At 40.0% G+C, this 19,254-nt stretch overlaps 2 protein-coding genes and 1 non-coding gene across 3 annotated transcripts in view; all 3 read right to left on the bottom strand.

Annotated features, from left to right (window-relative positions):
- Window positions 1-19,254, bottom strand: part of LOC110174574 (seizure protein 6 homolog) — a 258,856-nt gene that overhangs the window by 76,666 nt on the left and 162,936 nt on the right. The window lies entirely within an intron of this gene.
- LOC110161091 (40S ribosomal protein S3) lies at window positions 11,034-18,525 on the bottom strand. The gene is made up of 7 exons (XM_020925801.2): window positions 18,438-18,525; window positions 17,884-18,014; window positions 17,669-17,762; window positions 15,438-15,532; window positions 13,210-13,397; window positions 11,811-12,010; window positions 11,034-11,106 (listed from the first exon to the last, which is right to left on the bottom strand). Exons 1-6 carry the CDS (start codon window positions 18,465-18,467, stop codon window positions 11,814-11,816), a joined length of 735 nt encoding a protein of 244 aa, XP_020781460.1. The 5' UTR covers window positions 18,468-18,525; the 3' UTR covers window positions 11,034-11,106; window positions 11,811-11,813.
- LOC129407325 (small nucleolar RNA SNORD15) lies at window positions 15,884-16,030 on the bottom strand. The gene has a single exon (XR_008631501.1). It is a non-coding gene; the product is annotated as a small nucleolar RNA SNORD15 (small nucleolar RNA).

The following is a 19,254-nucleotide window of genomic DNA, read 5'->3' as shown; positions in this document are numbered from 1 at the left end:
TTTTGTCCAGATGACAGAATTTAATTGTTCTTTTGTTTTGGATCTTACGTCGACGACTGAGAAATTACACAAATTTTCACTCACAATGTGCATCATCACCTGTATAGTCATTTATTTCCAGCTACAGCCAGAGTGTAACAAATAAAGTGTTAAATAAACTGGGACACACACGCTGGTTGGGATGGTTGGTATAAATAAAACTATGAAAAGACTGTGAAAAAACTGTAACTAATTGTCCATTCATAACTTTCTTAGTGGGTCAATCATAATCTGAGGGACCTCTAATGATGCATTTCTATTCTTATGGTCATTTTCAAACTCAGTTTTCTGTATTTTAGTCTAAACAAATGAAAATATTACTGTTGGTGTGCATCAAATTGGTCAAAATATGGACTCCTTGGACATTTCTTGTATTAAACTGAGACAAATCACTGGTTTTGGATAAATCTGCTGGGACAGGAGACACAGAACTCAGAACTGGGACTGTCCCAAGTAAATAGGGACATCTGGTCACCGTATTTTAGGAAATTAAAACATGACTGCTTATTTTTTGTTATTAAAACTTAAAACTTGACACTATATCTGTCTGCCAATCAAGTAAAATACATAATCTGTTACTCCAGTCACCCTCATTGTGTCTTTTAAAAATTCTGAATCTAATAACACAGAATAATACGTCTCCACACGACATATTAGTAAAACAAACAGACAAATAAAAAACATTATAACAGATCCAAGGGCCAAAACAAAACAGAGCTAGCGTCGTTAGCATAGTTAGCACATGGTTCGCCGCTACACTGTTTTCGTTTATAAAAGGCCATCAAAGCCTCCCAAACGAAGACAGACGCGTCAAATAAAGTGTTCGCAAACGGATAAGTGTGTTGCTCACCTGCACCACTTTAGTAAACTCCTCATAAACGCGTTTCTTCAGGTGCGCAGCCATCCTCAGTCGGGACAGTACGCGCACATTCAAGTTTGTCCGCGGCCGCTCTCCGTAGTCCGTCTTGATTTCCGCTCTGCTGCCACCTGCTGGTCGAGAAGAGCACTGCAGCGTTGACAATTAAACACTTAAATGTCCTAAATTACGTGAAATTTGCTCCTGTGCGATTTAAGTCATGTTATAATCAGTGTTGGGGAGTAACAGATTACATGTACCGGAATTACGTAATCAGAGTACAAATTATGAGTAACTGTATTCAGTTACAGTTACTGTTTCAGTGAGTGGTAATTGGATTACAGTTACTTTGTTGGAATAAATGGATTACAGGGTGGTAATTTTCAGTTTTCACATTTTGGGATAAACCAGGACTAAAACCAGGACTAAAACCAGAACTAAACCAGAACTAAACCAGAACTACACCTGGACTTAACTAGAACTAAACCATGACTAAACCAGGACTAAACTAGAACTAAAACCAGGACTAAAACCAGAATTAAACCAGGACTAAACTAGAACTAAAACCAGGACTAAAACCAGGACTAAACCAGGACTAAACTAGAATTAAAACCAGGACTAAACCAGAACTAAACCAGGACTAAACTAGAACTAAAACCAGGACTAAAACCAGGACTAAACTAGAACTAAAAACCAGGACTAAACCAGGACTAAACCAGGACTAAACTAGAATTAAAACCAGGACTAAAACCAGGACTAAACCAGAACTAAACCAGGACTAAACTAGAACTAAAACCAGGACTAAAACCAGGACTAAACCAGGACTAAACCAGAACTAAACTAGAACTAAAACCAGGACTAAACTAGAACTAAAACCAGGACTAAAACTAGAACTAAAACCAGGACTAAACCAGACTAAACCAGGACTAAACTAGAACTAAAACCAGGACTAAAACCAGGACTAAACCAGGACTAAACTAGAACTAAATCCAGGACTAAACCAGGACTAAACCAGAACTAAAACCAGGACTAAACTAGAACTAAATCCAGGACTAAACTAGAACTAAACCAGGACTAAACCAGGACTAAAACCAGGACTAAACCAGGACTAAACCAGGACTAAAACCAGGACTAAACTAGAACTAAAACCAGGACTAAACTAGAACTAAAACCAGGACTAAAACCAGGACTAAACCAGGACTAAAACCAGGACTAAACTAGAACTAAAACCAGGACTAAACCAGGACTAAACCAGGACTAAAACCAGGACTAAACTAGAACTAAATCCAGGACTAAAACCAGGATTAAACTAGAACTAAACCAGGACTAAACTAGAACTAAAGCCAGGACTAAAACCAGGACTAAACTAGAACTAAACCAGGACTAAACTAGAACTAAAACCAGGACTAAACCAGGACTAATCTAGAACATAATTTCAGGCAGCAGTGATCTCTTATAAAAAATCATTTCTCTATCAATAATATTTTTAATATGTTTAAGTAAAGTCTGGACTTTTTAGTTTCTTTTAGCAGATAAAACAAAACTTCTTATGATCAGATCCTCGTCTTTGCTTCTCTACAGCAAACAAAAGTCTGTTCATGGAGACTTGGGCTCAACAGACAATTTGAAGAAAACAAACAAGAATTTTCAGGATGTGGTTGTTACATTCATGTAGTTTTAAAAAACATGACAATATCAAGTAATCCAAAGTATTCAGATTACGTTACTCACCTAAAGTAATTTAATGGATTCCGTTACAAACTACATTTTGGAGTATGTAATATGTAACCTGTGGGGGAATACATTTTAAAAGTCACCTTCCCAACACTGGTTATAATGTTGTTAACTCAAAATGTGTTTTAAATGAAGTGAAGTATCTGGGAGTCACCCTGGACCCACAACTATCATTCAAACAACACATCAAAAGAACAGTGAATAAAATCAAATATCATTTATCAAATTTTCGCCATATAAGAAATAATCTAACGACCAACTCAGCATTTATGTATTTAAATTCAATGATTTTGCCACACCTAAATTATTGCATTACTACTTGGACTCTGACAAACAAAAGTACTCTTAAATTAGCTGAAACTATATATAAAAAAATCACTTAAAGTATTAGACAAAAAGCCCACAAATTATCACTGTTGCAGAAAACTTGACAAATACAAATTCCTAAATTGGGACAACACAATCAAAATATGCAGATTTAATTCTGGTTTACAAAGTTTTTAATCATCTTGCTCCACCTCCTCTAAAGGGGTTTGTGAAAAGAAATTCAAATCGCACAACAAGAGCAGCTCTAGAGGAGACGGCTCTGTGCCGTTTAGGAAAAGTACCTTTGGACAAATCTCTTTGCTTAAAGCAGCTCAAACATGAACAGAGCTGCTCATATACGAGAACTTTCAACACTGGCAGCATAAAGCTTTACAGTGGTTATTCAATTATTTGTTTAAACTTTATTTAAAGATTTTCAGTTTTATACAAAAGTATGTGGATAAACACTATGAAACAATTTCAAACACACACATACCCATCAAAGTAAAATACCATGCCAACCAGTGGCATGACATATACAGATTAACCTCAAATGAGTGGAAAAACAAATGAAAAATAAAACACAACCACAAAAAGAATGATACTAAATTAAATGAAACAGTATAATAATAATAATAAAAAATAAACAAATTCATAAAAAAAATAAATAAATAAAATAAAATAAAAATTAAATATATAAAGTTAAAAAGGCCACATTAGACACACCACCACACTCTTAACTGAACAATGTGCTCTCCCCATTCATGTAAAAGGTAAGCCCTCAACATATGCAGTAAAAGGCGCCCAAGTCTTATGGTATGTACTTAGTGAACCCCGCAAACTATATCTCAAGTATTCAATTTGCAAACACATCATAACCTCCCTCACCCACTGAATAAAGGACGGGGGTTGTGCATCCTTCCACTTAATTAATATTAATCTTCGGGCCAAAAGAGATGAGAAGGCAACAGCATTTCTTTGATAAGATGGTAGGCCATGCTGATCTGGAAGAACACCAAACACAGCTGTGATCGGGTTTGGATCAATTGTTCTGGTACACATATGTGAGAAGGCCTCAAAAATAGAACCCCAATACCTGTTCAAAGCTGTACATGACCAAAACATATGACTCATAGTAGCAGGTGATCGTCCACATCTCGGGCATCCATCATCAGAGGTGCCATATATTCTTGCCAGTTTGGCTTTAGTTAAGTATGCCCGATGAAAAACCTTAAACTGTATTAAACAGTGACGTATGCAAATTGAGGTTGAGTGAATACGATTTATGCTGGAGTCCCATATGTCATCTGAAATCTGCAAGTTTAAATCTTGTTCCCATGAGTTTTTCAGCTCTGTCAAAGAAGAAGACTCTATATGATGGAGTAAGTTGTATGTCCGAGAGATCAGTCCCCTAGAGATGAATTGGAGATGCAGACAGTCCTCGAGGGGGCAGGAAGGCGGTTGAGTTGGATAGGCAGAGAAGTTTTTTGCTACAAAACTACGGACTTGTAAGTATCTAAAGAAGTGAGACTTAGGAATGTCAAAATCTTTAGATAAAACATCAAATGAAACAAAGGACCGGTTAACAAACAAATCAGTGAAAAAAACAATTCCCTTTCTAAACCAAATTTTGAACCCAGAATCAGTCAAAGCTGGTGGAAAAAAAGGGTTCAATGTAATGGGAGCATAGATAAGTGTTTGTTTGAAGCCAAAATGTCGGCGACATTGAAACCAGATATTAAGAGTGTTTTTGACCACTGGGTTTGTAACATGTTTTTTTCACATTGGCTGGTAAAGAGGAACACATTAATGCTATGGGCGAAGCAGTAAGACTGGAACCAAGTTCTATAGTGGACCAAAGAGGGCCACATTCGTCTTTAAATGTGCGAAGCCAGGTGGACAATTTTACAATATTAGCTGACCAATAGTAGTACATGAAATTTGGCAAAGCAAGGCCCCCCTCAGCTTTAGAACCTTGCAATTTTTTCTTTACGTATTCTAGGGCATTTCTGATTCCATATAAATGAAGATACAATACTGTCAATTTTTTTTAAAAAACGTCTTAGGGAGGAGCAGGGGAATCATTTGAAATAAATACATGAACCTGGGCAAAACAACCATTTTAATTGTATTAATACGCCCAGCTAGAGAGATAGGTAGAGCTGACCAACGTATCAGGTCAGCCTTGGTCTTGTCTAAAAGTGGAAGAATGTTGTGTTTGAAAAGATTGTTATAGGTGGCAGAGACCTGGATACCCAAGTAGGTGAATGAGCTTTCCTCTACTTTGAATGGGAAGTTTGAATAGTCCAAGTCTCTTGCTAGTTGGTTAACAGGAAATAAAATGCTTTTACCCAGGTTCAGTCTGTAGCCAGACAAACATCCAAAGGAGCTAAGCAGTTCCAGAATGCGTGGAATAGACATCACTGGGTTTGTAATATACAAAAGTAAATCATCTGCATACAATGATAATTTATGGACAGTTCCCCCTCTGCTAATTCCCTCGATCCCCCCGTTTGATCGCAATGCTACCGCCAAAGGTTCTATTGCAAGATTGAAAAGCAAGGGACTTAACGGGCAGCCCTGACGAGTGCCTCTATGTAGGGGAAAGTAGTCTGATATTATACCATTAGTCCGAACAGAGGAAAGTGGTTTTGAATACAGAATCTTGACCCATGATGTAAAACTAGGGCCAAAGCCAAATTTGCCAAGCACACACAGCAAGTATGACCATTCCACACAATCAAAAGCCTTCTCGGCATCAAGTGAAACTATCACTTCGGATTGGTCAGTTGAGCGGTCAGAGTATAAAACATTGAATAAGCGCCGTGTATTGAAGTAAGACTGGCGAAGGGCAATAAAGCCTGTCTGATCTTCATGAATAATGCTCGGGGCTATCTTTTCGAGGCGGAGTGCAAGAACTTTTGTGAGAATTTTGTAATCTACATTAAGGAGACTAATTGGTCGATAAGATTCACATTTTTTTGGATCTCTGTCCTTTTTTAGAATAACTGAAATTGTGGCTTGCGAAAGAGTTTGTGGTAAATTGTTATTGGCGTGGATTTCTACAAACACCTCACACAGTAAAGCACCCAGCTTATTTGCAAACGCTTTATAAAAATCACACGAGAATCCATCCGGCCCCGGAGCCTTACCATTTTGTAGAGATTTGATTGCCTGTAATATTTCAGCAGTGGCTATGGGTCTATCAAGTAATTTCTGCTGATCTACATCAATAGTTGGGATATTTAACCTGTTCAAAAAATAAATCTACATCAGCAGGCGCACAGGTCGTTTGACTGGTGTATAAATCTTGATAAAATTTCTTAAAAGCCGAATTAATCTCTTTAGGATCCGTTATTGTTCGGTTGGGGTCTAGTTGGATCTCTGATATTGTGTGACTTGAGACTGACTGACGTAGCTGGTGAGAGAGAAGTCTACCTGCTCTATCCCCATGTTCATATACATTTTGTCTTGTTCTCAGTAAGAGCTTCTCTGTTTCTCTGATTGAAAGGGCTTCAAATTCGGACTGCAGTGTAAGCTTCTGCTTATATAGGTCGGCTGATGGATTATTAGCATATTGTGAATCGAGATTGGCTATAAGCTCAGTCAGTACTCTTAACCGCTCATCACGTTTTTTATTTTTATGGGCCGCAAATGAAATAATCTGACCACGTAAATATGCTTTAAGAGACTCCCATATTACAGACTTCGAGACATCTGGGGTGACATTTACTTCCAGAAAAAAGTCAATGTGAGATGAAATGTATTTACAGAACTCTTCATCTGACAATAGGGTGGAATCAAATCTCCAGACCCGCGGCGCGGTACAAGTATTTGGGAATAAGATATCAAGCTGCACCGGAGCATGATCAGAAATTACAATAGCATGATATTTACAGGTGGTCACTTTAGAGATAAGAGAATTATCCAGTAGAAAATAATCAATCCTTGAGTACGAGTGATGCACTGGAGAGAAAAAGGAATAATGTTTAGCAGAGGGCTCGGACACACGCAGCGGGTCGGAGATACCGTAGTTTTTAAGAAAAGAGTTGAGCACAGATACGGATTTAGATATAACCGAAGATTGGCGCGTTCTCGATCTGTCAAGATTTGGATCAAACACAAGATTTAAATCCCCCCCCATGATTAAATAGTGAGTAGCCAAATCTGGCAACATACCAATCAGCCTTTTAAAAAATTGTGGGTTATCCCAATTAGGGGCGTAGACATTCACTAAAGTTACTGGAGTATTATGTAATTTGCCAGTTATTATAACAAAACGGCCATTAACGTCACGGGTTACTTTTGAACAAACAAAAGGAAGGTGTTTCCTGAATAGGATGGCCACCCCCCTGGATTTCGAATCAAAGCCTGAATGATATATCTGCGAAAACAAACCATGTGATAACTTATTACCGTCAGCAGAGCGCAGGTGTGTTTCTTGTAAAAAAACTACATCTGGGTTAAAGGTCCGTAGATGTGCATATACCCTTTTACGCTTGACCAAGTTATTAAGTCCCTTTACATTCCATGATAAGAAAGTTGTAGAGCGGGGCCCTGGGATGTGCATTAAACTAGGGGAAGCAGACATGTATACATTGGATAAAGGCAATCATGGTGGGTGCACAATAGAGAAGTGAGATAGGAACGTAAATGACAATCTGTGGCCAGAAACATACGTAAATAAAAAATAATAAAAAGAAGGAAAAAAAAAAAAAAAGAAAAAAAAAAAAAAAAAAAAAGTTGACTCCAATTCCCCGGAACACGGAGAGACAACCAAAACCCTCCCCCCAAAAGAGCTCGTTTGGAACATGTGAACTTTGTTCTCTACTCCTCTGCTGTTAAACACAACTTGCCCATAACAGAGACAAACTAGAATTAGAAAAAATCTGTCTATCTGACAAAATATAGTAAGAAAAACAACCCTCACAATTGCATTATACAAAATGTACCAATTCACATTATAAACCAATGTTCAGTGAAGGTGTATTCAGAGTCATGGCTGAGCCATTGCTATTAATTTAGTACCTTTATACGCTCAACCGGCGTCTTGTTGGTCACTCTGCACCAGATGCTTCATGATGTAGTCTTTGGCAGTGCCAGGGTCAGTAAAGACCTTTTCCCCCAGAGGCGACGAAATCCTCAGCCGGGCTGGGTAAAGCATCCCGTATCTCACGCCCTGACAACCACGGAGCAGCTCCTTTACGTCTTTGAAAGTTCCCCTCCTCTTCGCAACTGAAGACGGCAAATCCGGGAAGATGAGAACTTTGTCTCCATCGTAGAAAAGCGGGCCGGCCCTCGCCGCTTTGCGGAGCACCTCCAGCATTTCTTGAAAGTAGTGAAACTTGACAATAAACGGCCTGGGTCTCTGTCCTCCCCCGGCGCCAGACTGCATACCGCGGTGCGCCCGATCCAGTGTAGGAGCCGCGTCCAGGCTCAAAACCTCTTGCAGTAACTTGGCCACAGAAACGACAGGTCGCGTGCCGGTCTCAAACTTCTCCCTTACCCCGAGTATGCGTATATTACAGCGGCGTTGTCTTCCTTCCAGGTCCTCAGTCTTCTCCGTGAGGGCTGCTACACGCGCTTTCAAAGAGCGAACTTCCTCCTCCAAGTCCACCACCCTGTCGGAGTACGTGTTCGTAGCCTCTTCGAGGCTAGTTAGCCGGGTCTCGTGATCTGAAAAACTAGCGGCTAGCGGGTCAAACTTGGCACCAAATTCAGTCCGAACACCTTCAAGTTGCTCTTTGAAGTGGTTGCGAAGTCTGTCAATTGAGTCGTTGAGCGTTTGGCACTTGGACTCCACCTTTAAATCCAGCGTATCTATCTTGGCTACCACTGTTTGTTCGGAGCTATTGATCGCGGCCATTAGCTTAGCTGTATCTGGGGACGTAGCGGAGCTATCCGTGACTTTAGCAAGCTCCGACTTTTTGTTGCCTTTTGCTCCAGACATCGCAAAACGGCTCTTTCGCTCGATACCAGTCGGTGTAGCGATGTCTTACGTGGTGGTAGAAAACGCTGAAAGGTCAGATAGTTAGTAATTTAAATGAAAAAAGTCATGTATCTCTGCGGAGCAACGCAACTGGACGTCTTCACATGTCGCCGCTCACTCGTCCCCCACCATGTTTAACCAATTTATCTTTTCTTTTATTTTGAGGGGTTGTTGGTTTAACTCTTGACTTAATTCTTAAACTTCTGACTTTGAACTTCAAATGAACTGTTTGAAACTAACTGTGTGTATAGTGTGTGTGCTGGTGTTGTGTACTTTTGTGTGATTGTTGCTGTACTTTTCCTCGTCCTATAGATGATTTTACATCAACCTGCCGAGGGACTGAAGATGGAAATTAGCCACGTTGGCTATAATCTTTGCATATTTACATTTTTAATGTTCATTAATACAAATACAAATAAATAAAATAAGAAAAAATAAGAAATAAATGGGAAAGAACTCAGTCTAAATATGCAGGGTTTGTGTGTTAAACATGTGTGAATGAAACAAAACCACAACTCCAGGTCTGTTTTTGATGAAGAACATTATAACAGATCAGAAATGTAAAAAGTCTTGTCTCTATTTATGGTTTGATTTACAAAACAATTTGAACTCCCCAAAAGCTACGTTTTAGAAGGGGCTCAAGACACAATAAACAGAGAAAAGCTCCAATTAGAATTTGTCCTGTTCTGCTCACTTCCTTTCATTTGCTATTATACATTGTCTGTGCCCATTTATTTTTTAACATATTATAGACTGAATTTTATGAAATACTGGATCTACAAACTTGCCATATTGAACATACGGCTTTCACCTGAGAATCAGAGCTTTGACATCGACACCATGGCACCACTTTATAAAGCTATTGTGGAAAAAGTAGAAGATATTGAACTAAATAAACATATAAACAGTGTTGGGAGGATTACTTTTAAAATGTATTCCCCTACATCTTACAGACTACATACCCCAAAATGTAGTTTGTAACATAATCCACGTAATTACTTAAAGTGAGTAACGTAATCTGAATACTTTGGATTACTTGATTTGCTGTAGAGAAGCAAAGACTAAGATATCGTAACATAAGAAGTTTGGTTGCTGAAAGAAAATAAAAAGCCCAAACTTTACTCAACCAAATTAAAAATATTATTGATAGAAGACGAGGAGACACGTCTGCACAGCATGATTTAGTCCTGTTAAATCCTGGTTTAGTCCTGGTTTTAGACCTGGTTTAGATCTGGTTTAGATCTAGTTTAGACCTGATTTTAGTCCTGGTTTAGTCGTGTTTTAGTCCTGGTTTAGTTTCCGGCAATGAGTGGAATTACCAAAAAAACAGGAAAAACAAACGCGTAATCCACTTACTTCAACAAAGTAATGTACTGTACTGTAATCCAATTACCACTCACTGAAACAGTAACTGTAACTGAATACAGTTACTCATCATTTGTACTCTGATTACGTAACTCCGGAACATGTAATCTGTTACTCCCCAACACTGCATATAAATAATATATATTTATATGAACCATGAACCTGCAACCTCATTTAAACAGCAAATTCCTGACCTGTCCTTCTGCTGTTTTATACTGCACTTTCCACCTTCAGAGTGTTCAAAGTGCCATACGCATAGTACGGGCAAGGTGGGTTAAGTGTCTTGCCCAAGAACTTGACAGTATTCATTTGTGAGAGCTGGAATCACATCACCAAACTGCAGTTGTTTATGTTGAGGGATTCAAACCACCAACTGATACTGAGCCCACATTACTGTACTTAAGATTTTAATTTTCCATCTGCACCTGTTGCACTACTGTAGGTGTTCATGTGGATCAATTTCAGATGACTTAATAAAATATCCAGCATAGGGTTGCTTCTCTCCGTAATTTCGTCTTCCATGTAGGGCTACCTCCATAACAAGAGTTTAATTAAAAAAGTTAAATTCTGATTATAATCTAATTCTATTGTAATATTCAAAAAGGATTCTAGACTCCAACAGCCTCCTGTGTGCTTCACTGTACAGGAGTGAGTCGAGACGTACCTTCCTATAAAATCAAATTAATGCTTTGTTTCCTTATATAAAGCCACATATACTTTAGGACAGAAAAAGTGACAACCAAAAAGGATTTTCCAGATATTTTATTTTTGTACACAAAAAACAGCCGGTCCTGGATCCATGTGATGAAGCCTGCACCTGAAAAAAACAACAACACACAAATGAGTTTAGAAATTGCTTTGTAAAAATTCAAGTCAATTCAGGATCTTCTCTAGAACACAATTTCTGTACATAGACTACAGAACTCATGTCCCCCGTTCGTGTTTGAGCCCTCCTCAGACAAATGCCTCGGGTTCTTCAGGCCGGGCCCCGATCTGCAGAGGGGAGCCACAGAACGTGACCCCCGCACGCAGAGGCAGGGGCCCCTCCGACTCGTCATCGTATCATCACCAGAGGGACACAAGACACACGCTTCACTACTCAAACTTTGGCCAGGTCTCGATTCCCTTTCCTCAATTCTCCATTTTTCAGCTGTCAATCAAATGTCTTATAGAAAGTGGTGTCCCAAAGAAAACCACAGAACGAAGGAGTAAACACGAGGGAGGCGTCAGAAGCACACATCAGATAAAATAAAACTATTGGTCTCAATGAGGAGTTTCTATCTTCTTTTTACACTGATTGGGACTTCCTCACCCCATTTCCTTCAGAATCAAGGAAGCGACCAAAGAAATGAGTTTATTTTTAATCAAATTTAGTGGTTTCGGTCAATTGCATAAGACACCACACCGAGTCTAGTCTATTCTCCCCCAGGTCTTTATGCGGTTGCTCCCATTTCTTCATTTCCCCATCACGATTTATCTGCACCGCCCATCCAAACCTCAAACCTCATCCCCGGCACGTACCTTTTATGCGGTTGGGACAGGGGCCTGGGGCATGACGGGCACCTCAGGCTTGGCCCCCTTCTGTTCGGACATGGGGGTGGTGGGCAGCATCTCCTCCTTGGGCTCCACGATGCTGACGTGATCGGGCAGGGGCTTCTTGGGGCCGATTTTACCGCTGGGATCCCAGGGCAGCATGATCTTCACCTTGATACCCAGGACACCTGAAGAGGGCACATGGGCACATCAGGGTTTGTAGAGAGTGTTGGTGTGTGTGCAATATTGTTTAATATTAAAGATGGAATAATATAGATTGAGGTTCAGTATTTGTATATTTATATATGTTTAACAGGTGGACTGGAGAGCAGAGGACACAACAACCATGCAACCAACTTGAGATCCCCAATGCAAAAATGAACTTACAATTTTAAGTGGCAAACATGTTAAATGAAGTTCAATATTGACCCAATTTCAGCTTAAGATAGTGCTGAAAGTTTATAGATTAAACATTCTCTAAAGGGCCTATATTACTCTTTCCTGATCTTACGCTTCATCAAAACTTACCTGGAGTCATGTTTACTTCATTCACATGTTTTTGGGTGATATGATTCCTGGAATTGTCAATTTACTGAATTAAAAATTAGAAGGAGCTGTTAACCTGGATGCTGTTAACACCTTGTAAAGTCATGAAGTGTAGTAAACTTGAACACCGAGCTTCATGGCATCACAAGGCTGAACAGAGCATTTTGAGCTTTGCAGACCAGAAATAACTAATAACCCAAACGTGTTATTTCTGCATAATGACAGGTAAGAACTCCAAAGGTGATAAAAAAAAAAAAAAGTGTGAACCACGTTATTTTGTAAAACAATTGGGGTAGGACTCCATGTTTTTTTTTTAAAAACTTCATCCTACTCCTTTTGAGCACCAGGTCCCCAAATACGTTCATGTACATCACTATTTCTGTTATTGTTTTTGAATTTTGTTGTATCTGACTCAAACAGATAAATGAAATGAAACGTGTTGAATGAGACAAAATACAACTTCAGGTGAGTTTTTGGAGGATGCAACATTCTAACATGGATTAAAACTCACAAGAGTCAATTCTGTGCAATATATGACGTTTAAAAAATATATTGTAACCCTCACTTTGGGAACCACAGCTGTAGAGGGTCAAAAAGAACCGACTCACACTTTTAATTTGTTACTAGAGCACATTTTGAAAAGCGTAACAGGGAATATCTGCTTTAGGTTATGTTACTGGGATACAACAGTTTTGCACTCAGCACAGTACCCAATTTCTTTTTCTGTCAATAAAATATTAATGAATATCCTGAACCCACCTGTGATGAATCAATTCTGAGCACACAGAAGGAGGGAGAAAGGAAAGGAAGAGGGAAGGAAGGAAAGAGGAAGTGTTTCTACCTTGGCGCAGCAGGACGTGGCGCACAGCTGTATCCACGTAGTAGTTGACGGGGTCTCCACTGTGGATCATCAGGCCGTCCACGAACTTCATGGACTTGGCTCTCTGTCCTCGCAGCTTTCCGGACACCACCACCTCGCAGCCCTTGGCCCCGCTCTCCATGATGAACCGGAGCACGCCGTAGCACGCCCTGCACGCAACGCCACGCTCGTCAGACGACAGAAACGTACACAACCACTCCTAACAAGTGCTAAATAAGACGGTTTTCAAAGTACACATGAGAAATTGTGGCATGTTTGAGTCTGCATTAACTAAAATAAAGGAAACTAAACATCACATTATTGTACTCAGGGTTTAAAAAAAAAAAAAATCTGATATTAGTCAACACAAAAACTAGTATCGAAAACATTTGAGCAGGTATCAACACTTAAAAAATAAAGTCACATTCACAGGACAGAAATGAACCTTTCCTGAATGTCTTTAGAATAATCTTGAGCTGTATCACAAGACCACAGACTAGTATAGGCCCATGGACCACTACAGAACCCACATGGACCACTGTGGAATTATACATTAATAGTTCAGGTCCAAGTCCAAAGTCCCCATTGGCCAAATTCACAACTCTGTCATCCATCAGACTTCTTCTATACAGATATAATGGCATCACATGACCTGTCCTGATAGACCAGAGCTAATCAAATCGTGAAGGACACAGATTCTGAGCCCTATTACCGTATTTTCCGCACTATAAGGCGCACTGTCATAGAATGGTCTATTTATTTATTTTTTTTTAAAACTTTTTTCACAAATAAACTGCACCAGATTTTAAAAGGAAACAACAGTTGGATGGGTCAGTGGGACTTTGTGGCGTTCACTGTGACTCTGGGCTTTGTTCAGTTGTGGCGTGTAGGGAGGGCGCTGTCTGGGACCGCTGGATTGTCGGTGTGTTCGCGGTGACTCAGTTGTTCAGTTGTGTTTAGAAGTGGCACATTGCACTCGCTTTCTCGGTTCGTTCCTCAACGGCGTGGAGTGATGAGTGGTGGCTTTGGGTGTTCTTCGCTGTGCGGTCACTGTCTGCTCCATGTGTGTTTGCGTGCGCTGTGGTTTTGTAGTTTACTGAAGTCGTGCTGGGACACCTGAGTGGATTCGTGTATGGGGCGCTCTGGATTGCGGGTCGCAGTCGTTTTTTTGATGAGGCTGGAGTCTTAAGAGCGCGTCCTATAGCCCGGAAAATACGGTAACTGTATTGCGGATTTAGAATAGTTTGGATAACTCTTAGGTCTTGGCAACAATATGTTTAAGTACAATTTAAGCTATGCAAATTGTTTTACTCGAGTACAAATGTACAATACTCTTTCCGCCACTAAAATGAACTACTACCTTTTCAGAAATATTCTAAAGTACCCTCCTCAGACAAATGCCTCGGGGTCTTCATACATGGGCCCCGATCTGCAGAGAGGGGCCACAGAACGTGACCCCACACACAGAGGCAAGGGGCCCCTCCGACTCGTCATCGTATCATCACCAGAGGGACACAAGTGCGTTTTACATTTTAAGTTATCACATTTACATTTGAGATTTTATTCAAACTCTACTTTGACAGTTAAATACGTGACAAAAGGTATTTAATTGCATTATTTTCCTGAGAAACATGGTGTTAACAGGGCCAAACCCAGATATAATTAGACTTGAAAGGGAATTATCTGATTTTTGTTATATCAAAAATTATCAGGGTTCCCACTCTCTTTCACTGACAATTTCAAAACTTTTCCATGACCTAAAGTGAATTTCCCATGACTTTACGTGTGTAGAATTGATCAGACTTTTAGGGCTAAATATGAAACGTGAACCCTTTCCACTCAAATTATGATTAGGGATTATAGTTTAACATTCAAAATACTGTCAGTGCATTTATTTATTGTCATCTCTTTTAAACGAAAGGCGCATATGTTCGGAAATAATAATAATAATAATGATAGCCTAATGAGAACTTAGAACATTGTAGTTGCGTGAAAGATTAAAATTCCTTCACTTTTCCAGGATTTCCATGACCGTGTGAACCCTGAATTGTGCATTTTAGACGGAATTTTCAGTGTTTTTGGGGGACTCTGCTCACTAAGTCAATGCTCATATGTACTGTAATTTACTTTTTTCAGAAACTGCCACTTGACAGTCATCATGGTCACTTGAACCGCCCACAGCCCCGTGAACACTCGTCCCTGGGCCTTACCTCCTGACAGCCAGACCTCCGAGCAGCTTGTAGCGCAGGGACTCGGCCTGGGCGATGGCACAGAGCCCTCGGGTGGCCACTTTCTCTGCATACAGCTGGAAGACAAGCACACAACATCAGGACCACAGCAGAAGACGGAAAAATAAAGGATAAAATTGACCAATGCTTAAATTGCGACATCATTTAATGTTTCACACACTACAATTTATGAAGTACAGTCTCTAAGAACAAGATGAGACTATGAAAAATGTATCTTTCCAAACGTGGTTATAAACTTCTGAAGCTTATGGTGATCTTAACGTAGACGACAGGGGGGCCTTGGGATATTTTCACACTGATAACGAAGTCCTCGGGCTCAAAAAGTGCAAATCCCTGATCTAAATTAAGCCAATACCGACCAAACCCGACTACAGTAACGCTCCACAAACATCTGAGCAAAGTACGGAGCCTCTCAGACAAATGCCTCGATGGTCTTCAGGGCAGGGGGCCTCAGAGCTGCTCACGGTCCAGACCGAACCGCAGAACGCAGCTCAGAACGGAGAGTGAGCAGTGAGAGCGCCCCCTTCTGACTCGTCATCGAATCATCACCGAGGCAACAAGCCGAAAAAGTACATTTATCGATCAGCGCGGGTTAGACAAACTGTAGGGCTGCATGATATGGAAAAATATTAAGTGTTTCTCAGACAAGAGATTAAATTTGCAAGTTTTGTTTTAATAGGATTCTCTTCAAACTTCACATTTTTAAAAACAAGTCCAGAAGAATTGACCAAAAGCCTGAAATAAAAAATGTCAAACTAAATCAGAACACGTTTGTACAGATCTAAACTACAGGGTTAGCAGTTATTAATGCAGATTGTTGTTGTTTGTGGAGGAAATAATGTTCAAAAACTGCATTATGTCCATTCAAATTTTGATTTAATTCGAGTTACAGTCCTTGTAAATGGGCAAAAACATCACAGCCTGCAGCAGCTGGTTAATGACAACTGTAATTTGAGTTCAGCCAGTTATCAATTTGCAAAGGGTACAATTTAAAATGAAACATGTATTTTAATCAGGGCAAAAAAGAAAAAAGACATTAAACCAAAAACATTAATTTTGTCTTATGTACATTAACTTCTAAGGTTCTTCAACACAGAAGGAGATGTATTTATCATCTTCAGAACTGATTAAGATGTCTTGCAGTCGAAACATGCCAATAAAGTAAATACACGTCCTACTGAATTAATTTTTGAAAGGACCAAAGAACTTAAAGACATGCTGTAGCTTAGATCCCAACAAACATGATCCGAAATGCCTGGGATTCTTGGATTAGGTTTGTAGGTCAGATTTCACTTCGCTTCAATGTTAATGCTCCTGAAAATAAATCTCCAATCTAAACACTATCAGTACCTGTGAAGAAAACGATTGATCTGTTTTCCAAAATCATGTAGCCCAACCGAGGTTTAGATCTAGAGCGAGTCCCCCACAAGTGAGTATGGTTGCTATGCCTGCTGCTTCACTCAACAAATATGAAGTGTAAAATGTATAAGGCTACGTTCAGGCTGCAGGGCTTAATGCTCAATTTGGATTTTTTTGTGAAATCCGATGTTTTCGTGAGGTCGTTCACATTTCCAATTAAATGCGACTTGTGTGTGACTCCAGTGTGAACATAAAACGGCCCAAAAGTGTCCCACATGTGACACTGGAAACACGACGACGTCAACCGCAGCGAGCATGCTCTGTGTTTACGGAAGTTGTCCAAACATGGACGCAAGCATTGAGCACCTGGAGATTTTAAAGTTCCTCTTGTACCGGAGTCAGAAAATGAACAACTTACTTGTTCTAAGACTAAGGAGGACAAGGTTTTTAGTCGTGGAACGTGTGGATGGAGAGGTAGCCAAGAGTGGTGAGTGGCGATGTGCTTTCTTTCAGTGACACGGAGTTCATTAACAATTTTCGCCAACTTCAGCGCAGAATAGTGATGTTTGTGGCTTGTTGATAACGTGTAGGTCGGATGAATGCGCTTTAGCCATTTAGACTGAAGTTGCACGTCAAAAGATCAGATATGTATTGGTTTTAGAAGTGTCGTGGGTCGCATTTGAAAAATTTGGATCTATGTCATTCAGACTGTCATTAAAAGATCAGATACAGGTCACATAGGGGCCCAAAAAAAAAAAATCGGATTTGGGTCACCTCAGACTGCAGTCTGAACGTAGCCTAAGACAGTTTACATGTTTAAAGATGAAACTCACCTCCACACTGCCCTCCGGGAAGCCAAACCTCTTCTGGACCACTGCTGTCAGCTCACGGATTCTGCGTCCCTTCTCCCCAAGAACATTCTGGGTCCTGGGTTCAAAACAGATTTACAGTCAGACAATTAACACCACACTGTACAATAGAGCTGCTAAAACACCTGTGAGAATCCCCTCAGCCCCACACATGTGCATCACTGCGCTCGTGAGCTCACCTCGTGGCCAGGATGATGATCTCGGTTCTGGTTGGAGTCACCCGCACCTCGACCCCAGAGTAGCCGTCCTCCGCGAGCTCCCGGGTCAGGAACTCGTTCAGCTCGGCCTTGAAGATACCGTCCGAGACGAACTGCACAGAACCACAGGACACTTGAGTATGACACAAATCACTCTGAGCAGCGCAAATGTCCAAATGTCAACAGCAAGAACTACGGCACCGTGCGGATCCGGGGTTAGCATGAAGCTAAGCTAATATAATGTCACGTTGTGTTTAAGTTTAATGTAAAAGCTTTGGCGCAGATGAATGTGAGTCTATTCTGTCGCACGGTGGACATTTATCGGGCACGTTGGAGCTCGGTGCGGCCCGACAGCCCCGGCCCCGGCTCTGAACCATGAGCCGAGCCCCAGGATCCGCGCCAATCCTGCCCGGGAGAGCGACGCCGCGCCCCGGGGACCCTCCAGCGCACAGCGGGCACACGCCTCACATGTGCCCGGGTGTTATTTATGTCGCATCGGGGCTCTGTGACTAAAGATTAAGAGAAATATGTCTAACCTTCCTCTTCTTTGAAATCTGCACCGCCATCTTCCTTAGGGCCGCGGACAGGAAAGGACCCGATGTGGATGCGGAAATGAATTTATACCAAAAACGAAGCATCCGGTGACGTCACGCAGCTCCGGTTTTAATAGTTTTTTTTATTTTTATTTTTTTATTATTATTACAAAAATATAACAACAAGACAAAAACAACAAATGTATAAACGTATATATATAGTATAAAGTGCAGATTGGATTTTTGTTGCAGTTACCGTTATGGCAGGAGTGAGGGGTGGAAAATATACATGTACATTCATACACATAAACACACATTAACATACATAAACATACATTAACATACATACATATGTCTTTTCCCCCCCCTACAATATGGGGGTGGTTTGCAAATTATCATACAGGGGAGCAGAAGGAATGAAACCAAAACTAAAACTAAATAAATAAAATAATAAAAAAAAAACAAAAAAACAAACAAAAAAAAACAAAACAAATAAAATAAAATAAAATAATAATAATAATAATAATAATAATAATAATAATGTCATAAATTAAATTAAGCTATACTATACTTTTTATAGATATTGTAAGTTTTAACTGCTTTTTTGTTTTATACCTGTTTTATCGTTTGAAAATATTGTTGGATTTCGATATTATATTGATGAGTATTTGGTTTATTTTGAGCGCGTTTGTTTTGTGTATATAATATTTTGCCAGCATAATGAGAGTCTGGGGTTTAATAGTTTTACACATTTTGCTGTAATTAAAAAATAAAAAATAAAAAACACGCTCATTAACACGCTGGGTACATATACATAAAG

The sequence above is a fragment of the Boleophthalmus pectinirostris genome, unplaced genomic scaffold (genome assembly GCF_026225935.1).
Source record: "Boleophthalmus pectinirostris isolate CB_2022bp ecotype Guang Dong unplaced genomic scaffold, ASM2622593v1 HiC_scaffold_9, whole genome shotgun sequence".
In the NCBI taxonomy this organism is placed as follows: Eukaryota; Metazoa; Chordata; class Actinopteri; order Gobiiformes; family Gobiidae; genus Boleophthalmus; species Boleophthalmus pectinirostris.
This window is presented reverse-complemented; position numbering and strand designations above follow the sequence as displayed.

What these genes read in the sequence shown, in the direction of transcription:
- LOC110161091 (XM_020925801.2), bottom strand. Translation starts at nt 18,467, where the DNA reads ATGGCGGTGCAGATTTCAAAGAAGAGGAAG. An exon ending in TCCCGGAGGGCAGTGTGGAG is followed by an intron (nt 15,533 to 17,668) that starts GTGAGTTTCATC and finishes CTTGTCTTCCAG; the next exon opens with CTGTATGCAGAGAAAGTGGC. An exon ending in CCACGTCCTGCTGCGCCAAG is followed by an intron (nt 12,011 to 13,209) that starts GTAGAAACACTT and finishes TGCCCTCTTCAG; the next exon opens with GTGTCCTGGGTATCAAGGTG.